Genomic DNA, 20316 nt, shown 5'->3' with positions numbered 1-20316 from the left:
CTCTCCGTTGTGGACCGGCAGATACCGTTCCACAGAGGGTCCAGCTGTATTCGTCTGCGGCCCGAGGTTCTGTGGGCACTGGGTCTAAGACTTTGGATTCTCCCAAGACACCGTCGGCCAGATGGGATACCGCCAGCGACTTCTCTAACCCCCCCCCCTCCTACTGTCTTACAACCAGCGGGACCCCCCCCCCCCCCTTAGTGTATCCAGCTATAATCATTTAAGTACTATCGCTATCGTTTCCTAAATATTCCAGGTTGTATACTTACTCCCTGCGCAACCAGAGATTGGACATTCAATGTTGATTTACCTACGAATACTCATTTGCCATAAAAGTGCATACGCAACATTTCAAATCATAAATGTAATTAAGTGAATGTTGTATACACCCTTTGCTGTATTAAATATTCGATTTGGTCCATTTGTGTTGGTTCGTTTCATCAGGTGGGAAAGTGTTCATCATACTTATATCTTGTACTGGGTGGCCAGAAGTTAAAGTACATGAGGTAGTGGTATTAAATATCATATCTAACAATACAGTCAGGGAATTGTACCCCTCAGCTACACTACAGTATCCTCAAATCAGGGTCTACTGCAGGGTCTACTGCAGGATCTAGTGCAGGGTCTACTACAGGGTCTACTGTATGCATGACATCTATTCCTTGAGCCAATTGCTAAGACAAACAAGCTTCAGCTTGTTTACATTGTCTGAGTGTAAGGCTGCCCTCTTTTTTTGGACTATGTGACCTGCAAGTGAAGAATGCTTTAGAAATCAATTCTATTAAATTGAATAAATAAATAAAATGAATGAAAACATACCTCTCAATAAGGTAACATTTGTTGCCGATACAGCCAATAACAGTTTACACTAAGCTACAGTATCCTCAAAAATCAGGGTCTAGTGCAGGGTCTACTACAGGGTCTACTGTATGCATGACATCTATTCCTTGAGCCAATTGCTAAGACAAACAAGCTTCAGCTTGTTTACATTGTCTGAGTGTAAGGCTGCCCTCTTTTTTTGGACTATGTGACCTGCAAGTGAAGAATGCTTTAGAAATCAATTCTATTAAATTGAATAAATAAATAAAATGAATGAAAACATACCTCTCAATAAGGTAACATTTGTTGCCGATACAGCCAATAACAGTTTACACTAAGCTACAGTATCCTCAAAAATCAGGGTCTAGTGCAGGGTCTACTACAGGGTCTACTGTATGCATGACATCTATTCCTTGAGCCAATTGCTAAGACAAACAAGCTTCAGCTTGTTTACATTGTCTGAGTGTAAGGCTGAGGTTAGACTAGTGTATTCCTGGCGTTTTTTTATACGTTTTTGACGACGTATCATGTCCTATCTACACAGAAACGCGTTTTTTGGCGTTTTTTTGTGGATACGGCTGAAACGCAAAATTGTGTTTGCGTTTGTAGTCAGCACGGAGCAGTTGTTGCGAAAACGCCCATGCGCAGTAGATACCATCTGCGTGCCCTTCCTGTGTACAGTGTGTGTGTTTGGGACAGAGCTCCGTGTCCCAAATAGCTTCAGCTACCATGTGTTGTCAAGTTATTGTTATAAGGACCCCAGTCCAAGCTACAACAGTCTGCATTCCCTTAACAATTGTTTGTATTGAGCCGTATTGTATTGTACCCATATGCAATATGTTAAATAAAGTTTACATCCATTCATTCTGCTAGCATTACCGATTGCATGAGCTGGCTAACGTGAGCTATCAGGATTCAGACCCTGTTAGCTCAGAGTTCCTCTTTCAACTTAACAAGCATTAAACAAAATGGCCCAGTCATCTATTCACCTTTGTTTAATACACACAGCGTTGTCTCTAATGTTATCTAACTACTGATAGCTCGCGATATCATCAGTTTCGTGCTGGCTAAGTAGCGTGAGCTAACGTTAGCTTCTAGCCACAATGCTATATTGTTATAATGGCATACTCCATTGACGTTAGCATGCAGCTAACAATGCTACCGATCGTTTTTAGACTAAACTATCTGCTCTTGGTGGTCACTTGTGTTGATGTTAGTTTTGTTTCATCAACAAATGACAGGCAGAACACACAGTGAATGTATCCGTTTTGTTTATTGCACTTTTATTAGGCTTTGCTGAAAAAAGAATTGCTGCATTGAGTGAGCAAGCAAGATGGTGGCGCGGCATAGGCGCCTGCCTTATTGACATTTCTTTGCTGGAGCTTCCACCAGGAAGTGTATTGGCACATTCGTTCTGATTGGTTGAAATTGCCTTCATGTTTGCCACCTACTGCCACCTACTGCTTTGGCAGTGTACTACATCAGTGTGCTTGGCTGACAAAAACGAAAAAAAACGAAAGTGTGACTCAGGCGCACGGTGTAACCTCTGCCTAAGGCTGCCCTCTTCTTTTGGACTATGTGACCTGCAAGTGAAGAATGCTTTAGAAATCAATTTTATTAAATTGAATAAAATAAAATTGTCTGAGTGTAAGGCTGCCCTCTTCTTTTGGACTATGTGACCTGCAAGTGAAGAATGCTTTAGAAATCAATTTTATTAAATTGAATAAAATAAAATGAATGAAAACATACCTCTCAATAAGGTAACATTTGTTGCTGATACAGCCAATAACAGTTTACACTAAGCTACAGTATCCTCAAAAATCAAAACAGCCCACAGCAAGCTACAGTGTCTGGGGGCATGACTACAGAGTCTAGTACAGTGTCTACTACAGTGTCTGGGGGCATGACTACAGGGTCTACTACAGTGTCTGGGGGCATGACTACAGGGTCTAGTACAGTGTCTGGGGGCATGACTACAGGGTCTAGTACAGTGTCTGGGGGCATGACTACAGGGTCTACTACAGTGTCTGGGGGCATGACTACAGGGTCTACTACAGTGTCTGGGGGCATGACTACAGGGTCTAGTACAGTGTCTGGGGGCATGACTACAGGGTCTAGTACAGTGTCTGGGGGCATGACTACAGGGTCTAGTACAGTGTCTGGGGGCATGACTACAGGGTCTACTACAGTGCCTGGGGGCATGACTACAGGGTCTACTACAGTGTCTGGGGGCATGACTACAGGGTCTAGTACAGTGTCTGGGGGCATGACTATAGGGTCTACTACAGTGTCTGGGGGCATGACTACAGGGTCTAGTACAGTGTCTGGGGGCATGACTACAGGGTCTACTACAGTGTCTGGGGGCATGACTACAGGGTCTAGTGCAGGGTCTGGGGGCATGACTACAGGGTCTAGTACAGTGTCTGGGGGCATGGTCTACTACAGTGTCTGGGGGCATGACTACAGGGTCTAGTACAGTGTCTGGGGGCATGACTACAGGGTCTAGTACAGTGTCTGGGGGCATGACTACAGGGTCTACTACAGTGTCTGGGGGCATGACTACAGGGTCTAGTACAGTGTCTGGGGGCATGACTACAGGGTCTACTACAGTGTCTGGGGGCATGACTACAGGGTCTAGTACAGTGTCTGGGGGCATGACTACAGGGTCTACTACAGTGTCTGGGGGCATGACTACAGGGTCTAGTGCAGGGTCTGGGGGCATGACTACAGGGTCTAGTACAGTGTCTGGGGGCATGGTCTACTACAGTGTCTGGGGGCATGACTACAGGGTCTACTACAGTGTCTGGGGGCATGACTACAGGGTATAGTACAGTGTCTGGGGGCATGGTCTACTACAGTGTCTGGGGGCATGACTACAGGGTCTAGTACAGTGTCTGGGGACATGACTACAGGGTCTACTACAGTTTCTGGGGGCATGACTACAGGGTCTACTACAGGGTCTGGGGCATGACTGCAGGGTCTAGTGCAGGGTCTACTGTATGCATGACAAATCTATTCCTTGAGCCAATTGCTAAGACAAACAAGCTTGTTTACATTGTCTGAGAGTAAGGCTGCCCTCTTCTTTTGGACTATGTGACCTGCAAGTGAAAATAGCCTCTCACATGGCACAGAGGTGGCAGGAGTAGCCAGATATTTGCGAGCAAGAGGAGACAGCTGTCCATAGGCTTTTGCGTGAGCTGCCCACCACTCCAGTGGACAGTCATTCATTCCGATGCTGGGCTCAGCTTTGTAGAGGTCTAATTGTCCTGACAGTACCCTGACTTCATCTGAATCAGAGTCTGAAGACAGCAGGAGGAGGGTCCTCTTCGCTGGTGGCTCGTCCTCTGTGGCTTGTGGAGCAGCTTGGTCTGCTTCTGGTCCTGGCAGCATCTCTTTAAGCCAGGTCCACACCTAATAAGAGGGACAATTAATTAGTTGCATAGGACTTTTCATGACAGCCTAAGGACTTAACACTGGTCTTCTCATTCACACACACACCTCATCCCTCTCGTCCTTTGGTACGCTATTCAAGTCCTTGAATCGCGGGTCGAGGGCTGTAGCCAGCTTCAGCCATCTGTTGTTGAGGGTCGCTTTGCGTGCGTCCAGGTCCTTCGTGAAGCTGGCCTTGAACTTTACCATGTAGCCCGGATCCTCCTCGTTGAGGTCCATGATGCGGTTTAGGTGGCAGAGTGCGGGGAGCACCACAGAGCATGAGACGTAGGTTTCCCCTCCAAGGAGCTCAGTCACATACCTGCAGTGAAACAAGAGAGCGAGAGAGAAAGAGGTGAAGGTGTGTGTATGAGATGGAGATAGGTGTGTGTATGGGGGAGAGAGGGGGGGGTGAGGTGTGTGTATGGGAGAGAGATATGTGTGTGTATGGGGGAGAGATGGGGGGGTGAGGTGTGTGTATGGGAGAGAGATAGGTGTGTGTATGGGGGAGAGAGGGGGGGGTGAGGTGTGTGTATGGGAGAGAGAGAGTGGGGTGTGAGGTGTGTGTATGGGGGAGAGAGAGAGAGGAGGGGGGTGTATGGGGGGAGAGAGAGTGGGGTGTGAGGTGTGTGTATGGGGGAGAGAGAGAGAGGAGGGGGGTGTATGGGGGGAGAGAGAGAGGGAGAGACACTTACCTGCAGGGCTCAAGTACAAGCTCCAGCTTCTTCAGTTTGTCACACTCTGTGGGGGTCAGCATGGACAGCTTGTGGTTCTGTTGGGCCAAAGTGGCAGTCACAGCCTCCTGGTTCCTCAGGTACCGTGAGATCATGGCCAGTGTCGAATTCCACCTTCCAATTCAATAAAATAACTATTAGTCCCACTGGGGGTTGTTAATGCAGCATGATGCAATTGTACAGAACACAAAGAAATAAACACACACACACACACACACACTAAATGTACCCTAAGCCTACAACAGGTAGTTAAACAGTCTCACCTTGTGGATACATCTTGTATCATGGGCTCTCTTGCTTGTCCGAGGGCAGTCTGCTGCTGCTGCAGTTCTTCTGTACTGGCAGGGCTGTGCTTGAAGTGGCCTACAATCTTGCGGCACTTTGCCAGGGTGGCGTCGAGGCTTCTGTCCTCAAGGGAGACTGTGATGGTTCTTTGCAGCACGTGTGCAGCACATGGCATGTGCTGGAACGGCATATAGCGCGCTGCTGCTATCATATTACGGGCGGAATCAGTCCCAATAGATGTGACTTTATCTTTTATATTCCACTCCTCTATTACTGTGTTGAACTGTTCAGCACACGCATCGGCGAAATGGCGGCCCACAGTTTTGGTCACCGTTAATGCAAATGATTGCAGTTTCCACTCAGTATCGATCAAGTGCACTGTTACACCCAAATAATTATGATTGCCCACCGACGTCCAGTGATCACCCGTTAGGGCCATTGGGCCAGCCCGTGCCAACACTTCTTCCCTCGCCTCCCTCTCTGTGTCATCCATGTTGTGGATCCTTTTCATCACTGTAGCTCTCGAGGGTAGCTTGTAATTTGGGTCAGACGACGCTATTCGAAATGACTCCGCTAAACCCTTATCTTCCACTATAGCTATTGGCCTACAAGATTTTGCTATCCACTTCGCAACGCTGTTGGTTAGTTTGTCTGTGGTGGATTTACTCAACCGTTTGCCTAACGGTAATTCTCCAAGAGTGGTTTGACGAAGCGTGCGAGTTGCTCTGGAGCTAACGTTAGCTACACTGGAGCTGCTCGAACAACTTGCCTGGACATGTTTAGCGTTCATGTGATACGTTAGACTAGAGCAGCTTCGGTGATACGCAAATTCTTTTTGACATAAGCTACATATTACAATGGTCTTGTTTACTGTCCCATCTATATTCTTTTTGAATTTGAACTTGCCGTTCATAGGTCCCAGGAGTATCGCCTCGGGTGATGCTGACATCTTGTTCCAGCTGAGCTAATTCCTTTGTGTGTTTGTTTTGTTTGATAGACGACGCATGTGTGAAGTGACGATCAAGTAGGCTACGGGTCATTCAATGGGCCAAGTTTAATACGCCCAACTCAAGCGTGGATTTCAAAATAAAAGCGCACCGATTTGCCACTTGTCTAAAGTAAATATAGGTCGGCTGTAATTAATTTTGCGTCAATTTTCATAACGCGATAATTTGCTGTGTAATTAATTAATCTAATTAACGCGATAAACTGACAGCCCTACTTAAAACCTGTTGAATTTTTGTTTTGTATGACACTCACACAAACAGTCAGGTTGATTAATACACCAGACAATCTCCAATAAGAGTCCTCTGATCTATTTGTTTTGGTACAGGTTCAAGGATGTCAGGTTTTAAGACTGTCATGTTTTATTTTTAATTTTTTTTTACTGGGATACCATACACGGGTCGAGATGGCTTTTGTACTGTTTGGCAACGTTTCAGAGCAACATTGCTGCACTGTATGATTTGGAGGAAAGGAATGTGATAACGAGCAAAAATTTTTTTTTTTTTTTTACGCTTTAACACTTTGGTCGCCAGGCTTATATTCACAATAAACCATCCCACGCCAGCTCTATTTGTCTATGGAGAAGTTCCCCTTCTTTGCAGGGCTATAATTTTTTTAATTGTATGGCTAAATTGACATTACTATGGCCCATTCAACGTCAAGTCTCTATTGTTCAGGGTGTAGCAGCGTTATACTTTTTCATTCACATATTCATACTAAAATACGGTCTAAAGTATAAGTATGTTTTTATCGTTTTCTGCAGAATTCTCCAGAATGTGATTTATAGCCCCAAATGCATTATATTGATGATCAAATACAGTTTGATAGCAATCTGCAATTAGATAAGTCTTGGGGAAAAGCAAATATATTTGTAGAGGGGACATTGCATTGTGAGATTGTTATTTGATTTCAAAGCAAAAGATGTTAACTGCAAAAGATGTTAACTTGTACATTATACTGTCGGGCCACATCGGGTCACTGGGAATGTGTCATGGTTCAATAATATGTATATATATATTAAGGCTGTCAAATATATCGCGTTAATATCGCGTTAACTCCCGATTCTATTAATGCCACTAATTTTTTTAACTCAAGATTAACTAAAAAAAAAAAAAAAAAAAACATTTTTTTTTTTTTTACTAGACTTCACTCAGGTGTATTATTGATGCTCTCATTGATACTATGTTTGTTTCTGAAGTGTGTGTGTGTGTGTGTGTGTGTGTGTGTGTGTGAGTGAGATATAGAGAGAGAGGGGGGTGAGAGAGATGAGGAAGGGGCAAAAGAGAAAAAGAGCTGGGAGAGTGTGTGTGTGAGGGAGAGAGGGGGGTGTGTGATTAATCAGCCCTTGTGTGTGTGAATGTAACAAGTTCCTAACGTTTTCTTTCCCCTATTATTTCATGCACACTTTATTCATTGTTTTAAATTATTATTTTCTTTTAAGTTATTTTGTGCATCACTCTGTTTTGAATTTGATGCAAATTTGCAATGCATGAGGGTCATCCTTTTGTGTTAAATGGCTGCACAAAGCAAGCATTTGTTGACTTGCATGTTGATAAGAGTATTAAAACTTGGAACTTGAAAAAGATCTGTTTAAGGTAAAAAAAGAAAAAAAATGCAATTAATTTGCGATTAATCGCGAGTTAACTATGGACAATCATGCGATTAATCGAGTTAAATATTTTAATCGTTTGACAGCACTAATATATATATATATATATATATATATATATATATATATGGTTTGTTTTTTGGCCAACGACGGTCTAGGGGACATTTGTTTTTGTTGTCATGACCTGGGAAACTGCCCTGCTCATTGGAGCTGAGTTGAAATGTTACCGGACAGGTTTTTATTTTTTATTTCTCTCTCTCTCTCTCTCTCTCTCTCTCTCTCTCTCTCTCTCTCTCTCTCTCTCTCTCTCTCTCTCTCTTTTTCTTGTGTGAGTTCTCGCTGGGCGTGTCTCTCTTCAGTCTCTTGTGCCGGTCCAAATACCCACCCAGCTGATGGGACGCAGCTAGGACACTGCTGACAGCTGACCACTGAGAGGAAGCTGGGGCCCACTGCTCTAGCACAGCTATTCTACTGAACTGATTTCTGAGAAAGTAAGCTGTCCCAGTCTGCTGCAGAACTAGGCCTATCGGCTGGTGAACGCATACACCCAGCTGATGGGACGCTAAGAACATCAACTGACAGCTGACCCCAGCCTGATATTATCGGTGGTCCAGAGATAGAGATCTAAGAGACGGCTTCCATCAGGCTTTCGACCAGACTCAGTGGGCATCAACTGATGACAAAGATCTAAGCCAGCCGGTCGGGGCCATTCACCGGGCCGCTCCTTGCATCGGAGCCATGGACTGCAGAGGGGGGGTGTTTGGACTGCGGGCAGAGGAAGGAGGAGAGACCGTTCCGGGATTCGTCACAGATGATAAATGAGGCAAGTTTGAACCAAAACATATACAGATATTACGGTATCATCCTAAGAGATATTAGGTAATAATGTACTGAACTTGGTTCAGAATGAAGATGTTTTTGAATGTGCTGTACATTGCAATGGTAAACTTGGGTTATGTGTGACTTCCCTGAGATTATATTTCATTCTTTGTGAAGAGTCTGCAAATTTAGTTTTTGTTTCTTGCTGTTGTCTGTTCTTCGCTACTGAAAGAGTTTTATGGGAATTGTTTGTTTTGAATAAGTTTGTATGGGAAATGCTCTTTTTGGCGAGATACTCTCCTGTTTTTTTTTGTGATTCTATTTTTCAGCTTGGTGGTGGGAGAAATATGGCCTTGACAAAACCAGAGACTGGACTGTACTATTGAGTCCTTCGACCACGTCTGGACATTTGCAAAGAGACACTAATGATGGTTGGCTGTTATGGCAACTTCTCTTTTGCACATGACACAGGGTCAATCCAGAGGACCTTTTGTTTTTAGATAATAAAAATAGTTTGTGCTGAGTTATTATAATTTGTGTTATTTTTGGTTTGAGGATGATAATATTTTTTGTTGTCTTTATGAAGTGATAATGATTGTGATTAATTATCAAACGGGGGAGTTGTCGTGGAATATATTATCATGTTCTTATAGATCTGTGTTGAGACATCATGTTATACAGCGTGACTTTCAGTGTGACCAGCTTGACTGGTTAATGTGTGTATGTCTCTTTAAGAACACTCCGACATCCCCCCCGCCATAACTTCTTTGTTGTTGTTCCCAGTGACTGAGAACCATTTTTGTTTACCTTCATCATCATATCTGATATTATGTTATGACTGACAACTGTGTATTTAACATATGTCTGAACAGCGCTCTAGGTCAGTCAGACGCTAATGTGTTAACATGTTGTCTCTGACTGTAGGCTGTCCTTTCATTTGTGGCCACGGTGAAATAAACTTTCCTATTATTATTAATAATGACTCAGAATGATTTGTAAACGGCTCATCGTTTAGTCCTTTAATATTTCCCATTACACCTAGTACATAGTAGATAGTATAGTTGTTCTGAAGGTCCAGATTAACACATAAAGGCCACGTTTATTATTTTGTATACCTTATATATTGTTTATGTATATAAGATATATATTTCATGTCGTCTATTTACCTAACAGTATTTATCATTCGCCTCTTTGCATATGTTCCATTCTTAACGCCGTAGGCGCGCGCGCATGCACCTGTAGATAGCGTGAGCGCATGCGCTGGGGTTTAGGACATGCCCGGGCATAGTGTGTGAGAGCAAAAACGTATCTTGATAGAGAGCTGGACGGCTAGTTAGATACAACAACAATATTGTCGAGCCACCATTTGAAGAGCAGAGTGACTTGGTTTGAGCGAAGTGAAGTAAATAATAATCTCTATAGATTTGCAGACGGGCAAATAAGAAAGTAACGTTGAGAGACTTTGGGCTGAACCCAGCGGCGTTCTGGATTCAACTACCTATTACTGACTACATGCGGGTTAGCCTTAGCATAAAAGGGCTAACTAGCTAGTGACCATGCCATCGGGCGTTTGGAATATTAGCTATTAAATCTGCCATCGGGCGTTTGGAATACAGGAACCAGGTCCGTACAAGACCCCCTATCCAGCGACGACAGGATTATACCACAGTGGTCTGCAGCTCTCTGCTGTTCGTTCCGTCTCCCTCCATTCAGAGCTCCAACGGTCCGGTACCAGTAGTTTAGGAACTATACTTACCACGGACATTGTTGCATTGACATTATATTAGTAACCGGAGATCTGTGATATATAATATGTATGTTTGACTTTAATATTAAAGTGATTATTGGAACTTTGTATCACTGTCCCCTCGCAGTTAATAGAGTGTCCGCCATTTTGTGTACATTTAATGTCTGGCTAATTAATATTTAGTAGTGGTCGAACCTATCCTTTAAATACAGTCAGGGTTGTGTAGCACCTTAGCTACAATTGGTCCTTCGAGCCGGAGGTATCAGTGATAATATCAGTGATAATATGGCCAGCGGCGGACACTCCCCAACCAGATCTCCCCATTAGAGCGCCCTAGGCGCCAGCGTCAGCCCCCTCCCTACCTGGGGGGCTACGCTGTAGATTTACCTCATAGCTTATCCAAGAGGATGCTAAGCAGGGATAACATTGGTAGCTCAAGCATGCCCAACCTTACAGAGGAGTCAACCCTAGATGTAGAGACCCAAGCTAGTTTAAGTGAAACTAACTTAGCTTACCGGGGGGGACAAGCGAGGCATGACTTGACTAGACCCACAGAGTACCGCGCCCCCGAGATGGACCTCGGAGCGTGTGAGAAGACCAGGTCGCCGCCCAGCCCAGGCAGCTCCGAATCAAGGTCATCAGTGTCATCCCCAAGCGGGGCCGATAGGAGGCTAGCGCAAGTCCTGATCGCCACGATAACCGCCGCGGCGGAAAGGGACCGCCTCCAGGCGCAACGAGAGAGTGAGAGTGAACGCCTCCAGGCGCAACGAGAGAGTGAGCGCGAACATCTCAGAGTGGAAGAGAGGCGCCTCCAGGCTGAAGAAAACATGGAGCGAGACCGCGTCAATGCGCAGCGCGAGGCAGAACGAGACCGCCTACAAGCACAAATGATGGCGCAAGCGCTCCAGAATGTAACTCCCCATTCTTCCACCCGGAGCTCCCGGAGATCATCACGCCAAGGGTCGAGGGCACCCTCCCCCCTCCCCTCCCCGACGAAGCTACATGGGACCCCGCCTAAGGGAAGAACCTGCTTACGTTGCAGAGCAGCTAGCCGAGCGACTACAGAGCCTGACTGAGGACGAGGGAGGGCAGAGGGCCCACCCGCACTACTCCATCTCAGACCAGGAGGCAGAGCGCAGCCCCGGTTTCAGTCACGACACACTGCGTCATGAACCCCCAACACGTCCCAGTGGGGAGTTAGAGCACCAAACGGCACTGAGGACTAGACCCTGGCAACCCAGCCCCTGGTTCCCGCCCAGCACGAACCAATGTCCCAACGGACCGGGAGACTCGCCGAGAACGCCCCTCCCCCAATGCGTGTCAGTGTCACAGCCCTCTATGGCACCCTACATTGGGACCCCCACATTCCCAGACTTCACAAGAGAAGACCGAGCGCAGTATACCGAGTTGCGTATGTGCCTAGAGACAATCATGTCAGGAGTACAGGACGAGCCATACAAGTACGCCATCCTCCTTAAGCATCTCAAGGTAACTAGAGCACACAACATTGCGCTGGCATACTCCAATTCACGAACTCCCTATTCTGACGCCCTGGCTGCCCTCGACGGACGTTACGGACGTACGTGGGATTATGTCATTCAGGAGATACATGAGATCGAACGCCTCCCCCCGGCTAAAGACAACCGAGCCCTGGATGACCTATCCGTCAAAGTACAGTCCCTAGTAGGGATGCTCGGGTCCCAACGAGAGAAGGGGATGTACGAGCTGTACGCCAACTCCAACGTGGAGCGCATATTAGAGAAGCTCCCCCCATTCCGCCAAGAACGTTTTCGGCGGCAACGAAACTACCGTGACCCGAATGCCCCAGAGCAGTCACTGCTGGATCTTGCTGACTTCCTCGCCAGGGAGGTTAGCAGCCTAAGGATTGACACCTTCGCATGGGGTGGCTCGAACCTTAAAGAGGGACAGAGGAGGGCTAAAGACCAAAGCAGGCCCATCACAGTGATGCACCAGGCCGAGTCGGTGTCACGGCAGAAGAGTCACAACCCCCCCTCCAAGGGGAAGTGGAAGATCGCATGTCAATACTGTGACAGCGAACACTGGCTGTCACAGTGCCGAAGTAAGTCAGTGGATTAAGGCTAACCGCCGCTGCTTCGGCTGCGCGCGCGGCCACATGGCAGCAGAATGTCGCCTTAAGAAGAAATGTGGCAAGTGTGACGGCGCTCACCTCGAAGCACTGCACGAGAGCAACAAGCGGAACCCAGCTCCACCGATCAACTCGGGAGCAGACGTACTCTACATCGACCCCGCGAAGAGTGGGAGTTCCAGAGTGCTCCTCAAGGTGGTCCGAGTACTCCTTAGTCACGGGGACAAAGTACTCGACACCTACGCCGTCCTTGACGACGGGTCGGAGAAGACACTCCTCCTCGCCTCCGCCGCGACCCAGTTGGACCTGCGGGGTCCCGAGGAGACCATGACTCTCCGTACCATTCCTCGAGACTTAAAGACAATCAAAGGTGAAAGTGTCTTGTTCACCATTGCAGCGATCGACCAGCCTGAGAAGCGGTACGCCATCAGCAAGGCGTTCACGAGCTACGACATAGGCTTGTCACGCTACGATTACCCCATCTCACAGTTGAGGGAAAAGTACGACCACCTGCGCCAACTGCCCATACCGCCTATCAGCGGCGCCACACCGACCCTACTCATTGGGTCCGACCACGCGGACCTCATTGTCCCTACTGACGCGGTCCACATCGGACCCAGAGGATGCCCAGCCGCGGTTAAGACCTGGCTGGGGTGGACGCTCCAGGGCCCCCTCTCCGGGCCTTCCAGCCGACCAACGTCTACACGCTGCCTTTACACCAAGGCGAGCGACACAGACCCCACTCTCCTACAGCACGTTGAGAGGTTATGGATGCTAGATGCGCTGCCATTCAAGAACGAACGCAAGATGGTTCGGTCCAAGGAGGACAAGTATGCCATCGCTCTACTAGAGCAGAAGACTACTAGGGTCGAGGTCGACGGAGTGCTAAGATACGCGACCCCACTCTTGAGGCGAGAAGGGATGCCCACTCTGCACGTGCCTAAGGGAGCGACGCACCACTACCTACAGAGCACTGAGCGGCGCCTCGCCAAGAACCTACAGCAAGCGGCGATCTATCGCGCCGAGATCGAGAAGCTGGTAACGGCCGGCCACATAAAGAAAATCGATGACCACGAGGCAGAAGGGACGACAGAGTCCTGGTACGTGCCCCACCACAAGGTCACACACAACGGAAAAAAACGCATTGTGTTCAATTGCAGTCATCAGATTGGACAGCAGAACCTGAATAGCCTACTCCTGCCCGGTCCCACACTTGGACCCTCCCTCCTCGGCGTCCTGATACGTTTTCATCAGGACAAAGTGGCCATCAGCGGCGACATCAAGGGGATGTTCTTACAAGTCCGGCTGATGGAGGAAGACAAGCCTTTACTGAGGTTTCTGTGGAGGGAGAGGCTCGACGATGAACAACCCTCGATATACCAATGGGAGGTACTCCCCTTCGGCACCACCTGCAGCCTGTGCTGTGCCACGTTCGCGTTACAGAAGCACGTGGCCGAAGACCCCGGAGCTGACGATGATGTCCGACACAGCGTTGAACGATGTTTCTACGTGGACAACTGTCTACAGAGCGTATCCACACCAGAAGAAGCAGAGAGCATCATGATGAAGCTACGGGCTTCGCTAGCCAAAGGTGGATTCGACCTCCGACAGTGGGCCAGTAGCGACCCTCAAGTCCTCCGGCACCTCCCTCCAGAGACGAAGGCCGCTAGCAGCGAGACCTGGATGACGCACACCCCAGGCGAAGCGCAAGAGATGACTCTGGGTCTCGTCTGGCACTTTAAAACGGACTCGCTTCACTACCGGCACACGCCTCTGAGGACGGACCAGGAGGCGTCCATGACTAGACTGACCACTCGGCGGAGTGTGTACCGAACACTCGCCAGCCAGTACGACCCTATGGGGTGCATTCTCCCCTACACCACCCGGGCGAAGATGCTGGTGAGAGAACTGTGGGCCAAGGAGCAGGGCTGGGATGACCCCATACCCGAGCACCTAGCCACCACATGGAGAGAGTGGGAGGATGAACTTGTCTTACTCCGCGAGGTTGCCATCCCGCGGAGCTACTTCCCTCCTAACATGTCCTTGGAGACGTGTCAGATAGACCTGCATGTCTTCAGCGACGCCTCGGAAGTGGCGTACGGATCAGTGGCCTACCTGAGAGCTCGAGAAGAGGGAGGAGAAGTCCACATAGCCTTTGTCCTGGCCCGTTCGAGGATTGCTCCCCACAAGCAGCAGTCGATTCCGCGACTGGAGCTCTGCACAGCCCTGGTAGGCGCACAACTTGCCAAAATGGTGCAAAATGAACTCACCATACCGGTGCGTGAGATCATCCTATGGTCAGACTCTATGACCGTGATCACCTGGATCCAGTCCGCCTCTTGCCGGTACAAAGTGTTCGTAGGAGTCCGAGTATCGGAAATCCAAGACCTGATAGGAGCAGAATGTTGGAGATATGTTGACACCAAGCAGAACCCGGCGGATGTCATCACACGGGGGATGTCCCTAGCCGACCTCACCCGTCCCAACTCATACAGTGATGGCCCAGAGTTCCTCAGACTCCCGGAGGAGAAGTGGCCTATCTCAACACCGCGGGATGCGAACCATGATGAGTCAGAAATAAAGAAGTCCATGTTCTGCGGGCTGAGTCAAGCCCCTCCCTAAAAACAAAATGGCTGCCGTGATAGCTGTGTGAAATGACAGCTCCTGAACAGTTTGTTGGATTTTATTGGATTTTATTGAATTTTTATGGATTTTTAACATGGAATTGTACTGCCAGTTGAAAAGGTCTGTTTTATTTAATCTGCTTTAACTGTGGACTACTTATACTGTTTTTGGGAACTTTCTGAAATTGTGCTCTTGCTTGTTAGCAGTAGCCTAGCCTAGCTGGCTCTTATAGCAATTAGCCAAGAGCTGGAAGACATGCAGTAGCTTAGCTGGCTCTGCTAGTCCTGCTATCAATCCAGTCCAGAGTTGGAAGAATAATCTCCTGTTTACCTGCCCATCACAACCATCTTACTGCTGCAGTGTGGCTTGTCTATAGCCTAGATCTGCAGCAGAGGCTTATTGCCTGAGAGATATATTTTTTACTTTGGCCTGACTTGGGCCTCCAGCCTGCTACACCTGGGCCTCCAGCTCTACTGGGCCACTAGCTGCACCTGGGCCTCCATATATACTGGGCCTCCAGCTCTACTGGGCCTCCATCTCTACTGGGCCTCCAGCCTGCTCTACCTGGGCCTCCAGCTCTACTGGGCCTCCAGCTCTACCGGGCCTCCAGCTCTACTGGGCCTCCAGCTCTACTGGGCCTCCAGCCTGTCCTCCTTAAGAACTTCTACTCATGTACAATAGAGAGCATCTTGACTGGCAACATCACCTCCTGGTTTGGGAATAGCACTGCACAAGACCGAAGCAGACTACAAAGAGTGACACGTTCAGCCGAACGCACAATTGGAGGGGGGCTCCCCACCCTCCAGAACATTTACAACAAGCGTTGCAAGGGCAAGGCTAAGAGAATCATTAAAGACTCCAGTCACCCGAACAACTGCCTCTTTGAACTGCTGCGGTCAGGCAAGCGATACCGGAGTCTCAAGGCGAGCACAGAAAGACTCAGAAGAAGCTTCTATCCCCAGGCCATCAGGCTGCTAAACGAACAATGAACACTACACAACAACAACCATCAAACGCACATAGCACACACATCCACACGCACACACTCACTTTAAACAAACACACTGTAGCACCCACTCCACACACTTTATAGCACACACCCACTTTAAACAAACACACTGTAGCACCCACTCCCCACACTTTATATTTATTGATGAAGGATTGCACTACAACTCGTACACCGTACTGTAAATTGTACCTAAATTGTACCTCATCCCATTTCTGCTTTGCACTATATAGTACTGTACATTAGTACACTGCATAGTATTGTATATTATATGGTAACTCAGTTACGTCTATTCTGCATCGAACATTGTACATATGTCTATACTGAACACTGTGACCTCATTTTCTACTTCTAAATTACATGCTATACTATGTTATTTGATACTATCTTGTCTAGCACAGTCTCTGGAGCGTAACAGTAAGAAGCATTTTGTATGAAAGTATTCTGTACTTCTGTATGACAACTATTAAAGAAACTTGCTCTACTGGGCCTCCAGCATGCTCTACCTGGGCCTCCAGCTCTACCGGGCCTCCAGCTCCACTTAGCCTCCAGCTCTACTGGGCCTCCATCTCCACCTGAGGACCTCCAGCTCCACTAGGCCTCCAGCCTGCTCTGCCTGAGCCTACAGCTCCAGGATGACATCGGGCGCCGGTCCCCCACTGGAGTGTTCCACTACTGGCTGTTGCCAGATCGCCAAGCAGTTGGAGGATTTGCTGGAGTGGGTCTCCCTCCTCACCACCATCCATCTGGATGAGCAGAGACATCGGGAGACCATCCTGTCGGCTGACCGGAGAGAAGCACCCCCCCCGCGCGCGCGCACGCCCCCCGTTCGGCTGGATCTTCTAGGGAGAGCCTATACAGGAAGCAGGGAGCCAAGCCCAAGCTCTACAGCTCCACTCCTACTCACCCCCCTCCCCAGGCCTGGTCTAAAGTGCGGTCGAGTCGTAAGAGGCGAACCTGGGACTCTCGTCTTAGCCCTCCACCCCATGAGTCTCTCTCACTCTCCAACAGATTCAACATCCTGGAGAGTGTGGAGCTTGACCACCGGACACCAGGGGCCAAGAGGCAACGTCCGGGGTCAGGCTCACCCACTCCTACGGCTAGGAGCTGTCTGGGCCCCCCACCACAGGAGCGGGAGGAGGATCTGCCAGCTACTCCTAGCATTTCTAGGCGCCCTGGTTTCCCGGTCTTCACCCCCAGACCGAAACCGACCTCCTCTCCCGGGGCGTGGGAGCAGGTGTTGCAGCAGACTGGTCATGCAGGAATGTCCTTCACTGCTGCTCCTGGTACCACGCCTGTAGCCGACACGCAGGAGGCGTGGATGGGTCCCCTGCCTCACTCTCTGAAGGATCCCCCTCGCCAGCCGCGCCCCCCTCCCACTCGGAATGGTAAACCTCTACAGAGACCCACAAGGCATGGTGAGCCCTGCACCGCTCCCCCCCCCCCTCCCTCTGTGCTTGTCATTGGGACTTCAATGGTGCGTCATGTGGCTGTCCCGAGGGCCAGAACCTACTGCCTCCCAGGAGCCAGGGTCTCGGACATCAAGGCAGCACTCCCTTCACTCATTAAGGACCATCCTCAGGCATCATCCATCATCATCCACTCCGGGTCTAATGACATTAGGTATCAACAGTCTGAGTTATTGAGGGAGAACTTTAGGGCCCTGATCTCCACAGTCCAGTCATCTAATAAATCCTGCATTATCTCTGGTCCCTTTCCCTCCCCTAGGTATGGGGATGGCAAGTACAGCAGGATCCGTGAACTTCATATCTGGCTGAAGGGTTACTGTTGCCTAATGATGATTCCCTATATAGATAATTTCTATGTTTTCTGGAGACGTCCGGAGCTCTTTGCTAGGGATGGCCTTCATCCCAACTGGAATGGAGCCCGGCTGCTCTCCATGGGTATGGACATGGCTCTGAGATCCGCAGTGAGTGGGAGTAGGGAACTGGTCCGAAAACATAGAACAGTGGATGTGGCCTGAAATGGGGTGAGTCCGATCCATCTCATAGTTCCTTGTGTCCATGTTTTTAAAGCAACTCCCAGGGATCAGGCGGATCAAAGCCCTATTGATGGACCGACTCCTAAAAATATCTCTGTTGTATGTGATGGTTTGTCGCGTGGTAGGCGCAGTTATGTAGAAGAGAGAGGTGTGGTCAGGAGTAACCTGGTGGATCTTAAAAATGAGAGATATGTACACCCCTTGTCTCAGGTTTCTGTTCCCATAACCTCTGTACCTAATGATACAGTCTCTACCACAGTTAGTCTGAACAGCCCATCTGCCTTCAAGGATAGAAAAGGGCTTGGCCTAATCCATTTAAACATACAAAGCCTCCTTCAACAACATAAGTTAGACCATCTGAACATTTTAGTATCTCAGGCTGATCCTGATGTTCTGGTTTTATCGGAAACCTGGTTAAAAAAATCTGACAATGACTCATCTGCAGCTTTACAGCACTATAATTTATATAGAAGCGACAGAGCTGGCAGAGGGGGTGGTGTTGCAATGTATGTAAAATCCTGTTTGTCTGTTTCAGTATTGAATACCATCACAGTTCCAAAGTGTTTCGAATTACTTGTGCTGAAGGTTGATTTGGGGCCTTGTAACTCTTTAGTTTTGATTGGTGTCTATAGGCCTCCCAAAGCTGAGGCTAGTGCTACTGATAAAATTATGGATTTACTGTCATTATATTCTAATTCAGAGATGCTAGTGCTGGGTGATTTTAACTTGGACTGGCGAAATGCTGCTTCTAGTTACCTGAAGGAGGTGAGTGGTAACCTCTGCCTTACTCAGTTGATTACTGAGAGCACTAGACCAAACCCTAAAGATCATGCTGAATCCACTCTCATTGACTTGATATTTTCTAACAGATGTGACAGGATCTCTGCTAGTGGTGTTTTTGATTTAGGCATTAGTGATCATTGTCCTACGGTCTGTGTTAGATCCACAAAGCTGCTGAAATCAAGACCGCGTATTGTTCAAAGAAGAAATCTTAAAATCTTTAACCCCCAAACCTTTTTGGAGGACATTGCTACTAATAATAGTCTATGTTTAGCAGGGTCTGATAATGTGCAAACTGCACTGGATTCTTTTATAAAGACATTTAATTGCTTTGTAGATAAACATGCTCCTTATAAAAGGACTAGGATTAAGGATAGGGTGGCACCGTGGTTCTCAAGTGAGCTGTCAGCATTATTTTCTGAGCGGAACTCTGCGTGGTCACGTGCTAGACGCACTGGGGATACGCAAGACTGGCTTTCCTTCAGACAACTTAGAAATAGAACTACTGCAGCTGTGAGGAAGGCTAAATCTGATTACTTTTTAGACTTAGTCTCGAATTCCTACTCTAACCCAGCTAAATTCTGGGGTGCAGTAAACCTGTCAAAAAATAACCCTGCTACATTGCCATTGTGTATTAATGTGGCTGATTGTAAAATCTCGGATCCTCAGGAAATTTGTCTTGCTTTCAATAAACACTTCATTGAGGCTGGGTCCTTATTTGACAGGTTGTCTGCTGGGCTGGCTCCACTGGATGTTGACTCTGACCCTAGCCCAATCTTCGATCATGCCTCGTGTGTACCTACATTTTCCTTCCAGCCATTTTCATCTAGTGAAACTCTCAATATCTTGCAATCCATAGACCCTAAGTGTTCTACTGGTGTGGACAATTTAGATTTTTTTTTTATAAAACTGGCAGCCCCTGTCATTTGTGAGCCATTGTCACACATCTTTAACCTTTCTATTGCATCTGGCATAGTCCCGCAAGTGTGGAAATCTTCCAAGGTGCTCCCCTTGCATAAAGGGGGGGATAGGGATAAGATGCATAACTATCGTCCTATCTCCAAACTATCATGCCTAGCCAAAGCACTGGAGACCTTGGTAAACAACCAATTAAAAACCTTTTTCTCAAGTTGCTCAGTGCTAAGTACTCACCAATCAGGTTTCAGAGCAAATCATAGTACTATTACAGCTGTTACTTTGGTCACTAATGACATTATTTCAGCCCTGGACAATGGGAAGCATTGTGCAGTTCTCTTTGTAGACCTCTCAAAGGCGTTTGATACAGTAGACCATCACTTGCTTTTGAATAGTCTAGCTAGCATTGGCCTGGATAAAGCCGCTTGTGCTTG

The 20316-nt window shown here is 47.8% G+C and overlaps 1 protein-coding gene across 1 annotated transcript in view; it reads right to left on the bottom strand.

The window, feature by feature from the left end:
* The window catches only part of LOC311237921 (mitochondrial calcium uniporter regulator 1-like), a gene marked incomplete at its 5' end in the record, with an annotated part of 58520 nt that extends 42994 nt beyond the window's left edge, over positions 1–15526 (bottom strand). The window contains one exon of the mRNA XM_084325896.1: positions 15510–15526. Coding sequence (XP_084182022.1) covers positions 15510–15526 — 17 coding nt within the window. The remainder of the gene's footprint in view (positions 1–15509) is intronic.
* Between the last annotated feature and the right edge of the window lie 4790 nt (positions 15527–20316).

Source organism: Notolepis coatsorum (genome assembly GCF_963971535.1).
Source record: "Notolepis coatsorum genome assembly, chromosome: 12".
Taxonomy (NCBI): Eukaryota; Metazoa; Chordata; class Actinopteri; order Aulopiformes; family Paralepididae; genus Notolepis; species Notolepis coatsorum.
This window is presented reverse-complemented; position numbering and strand designations above follow the sequence as displayed.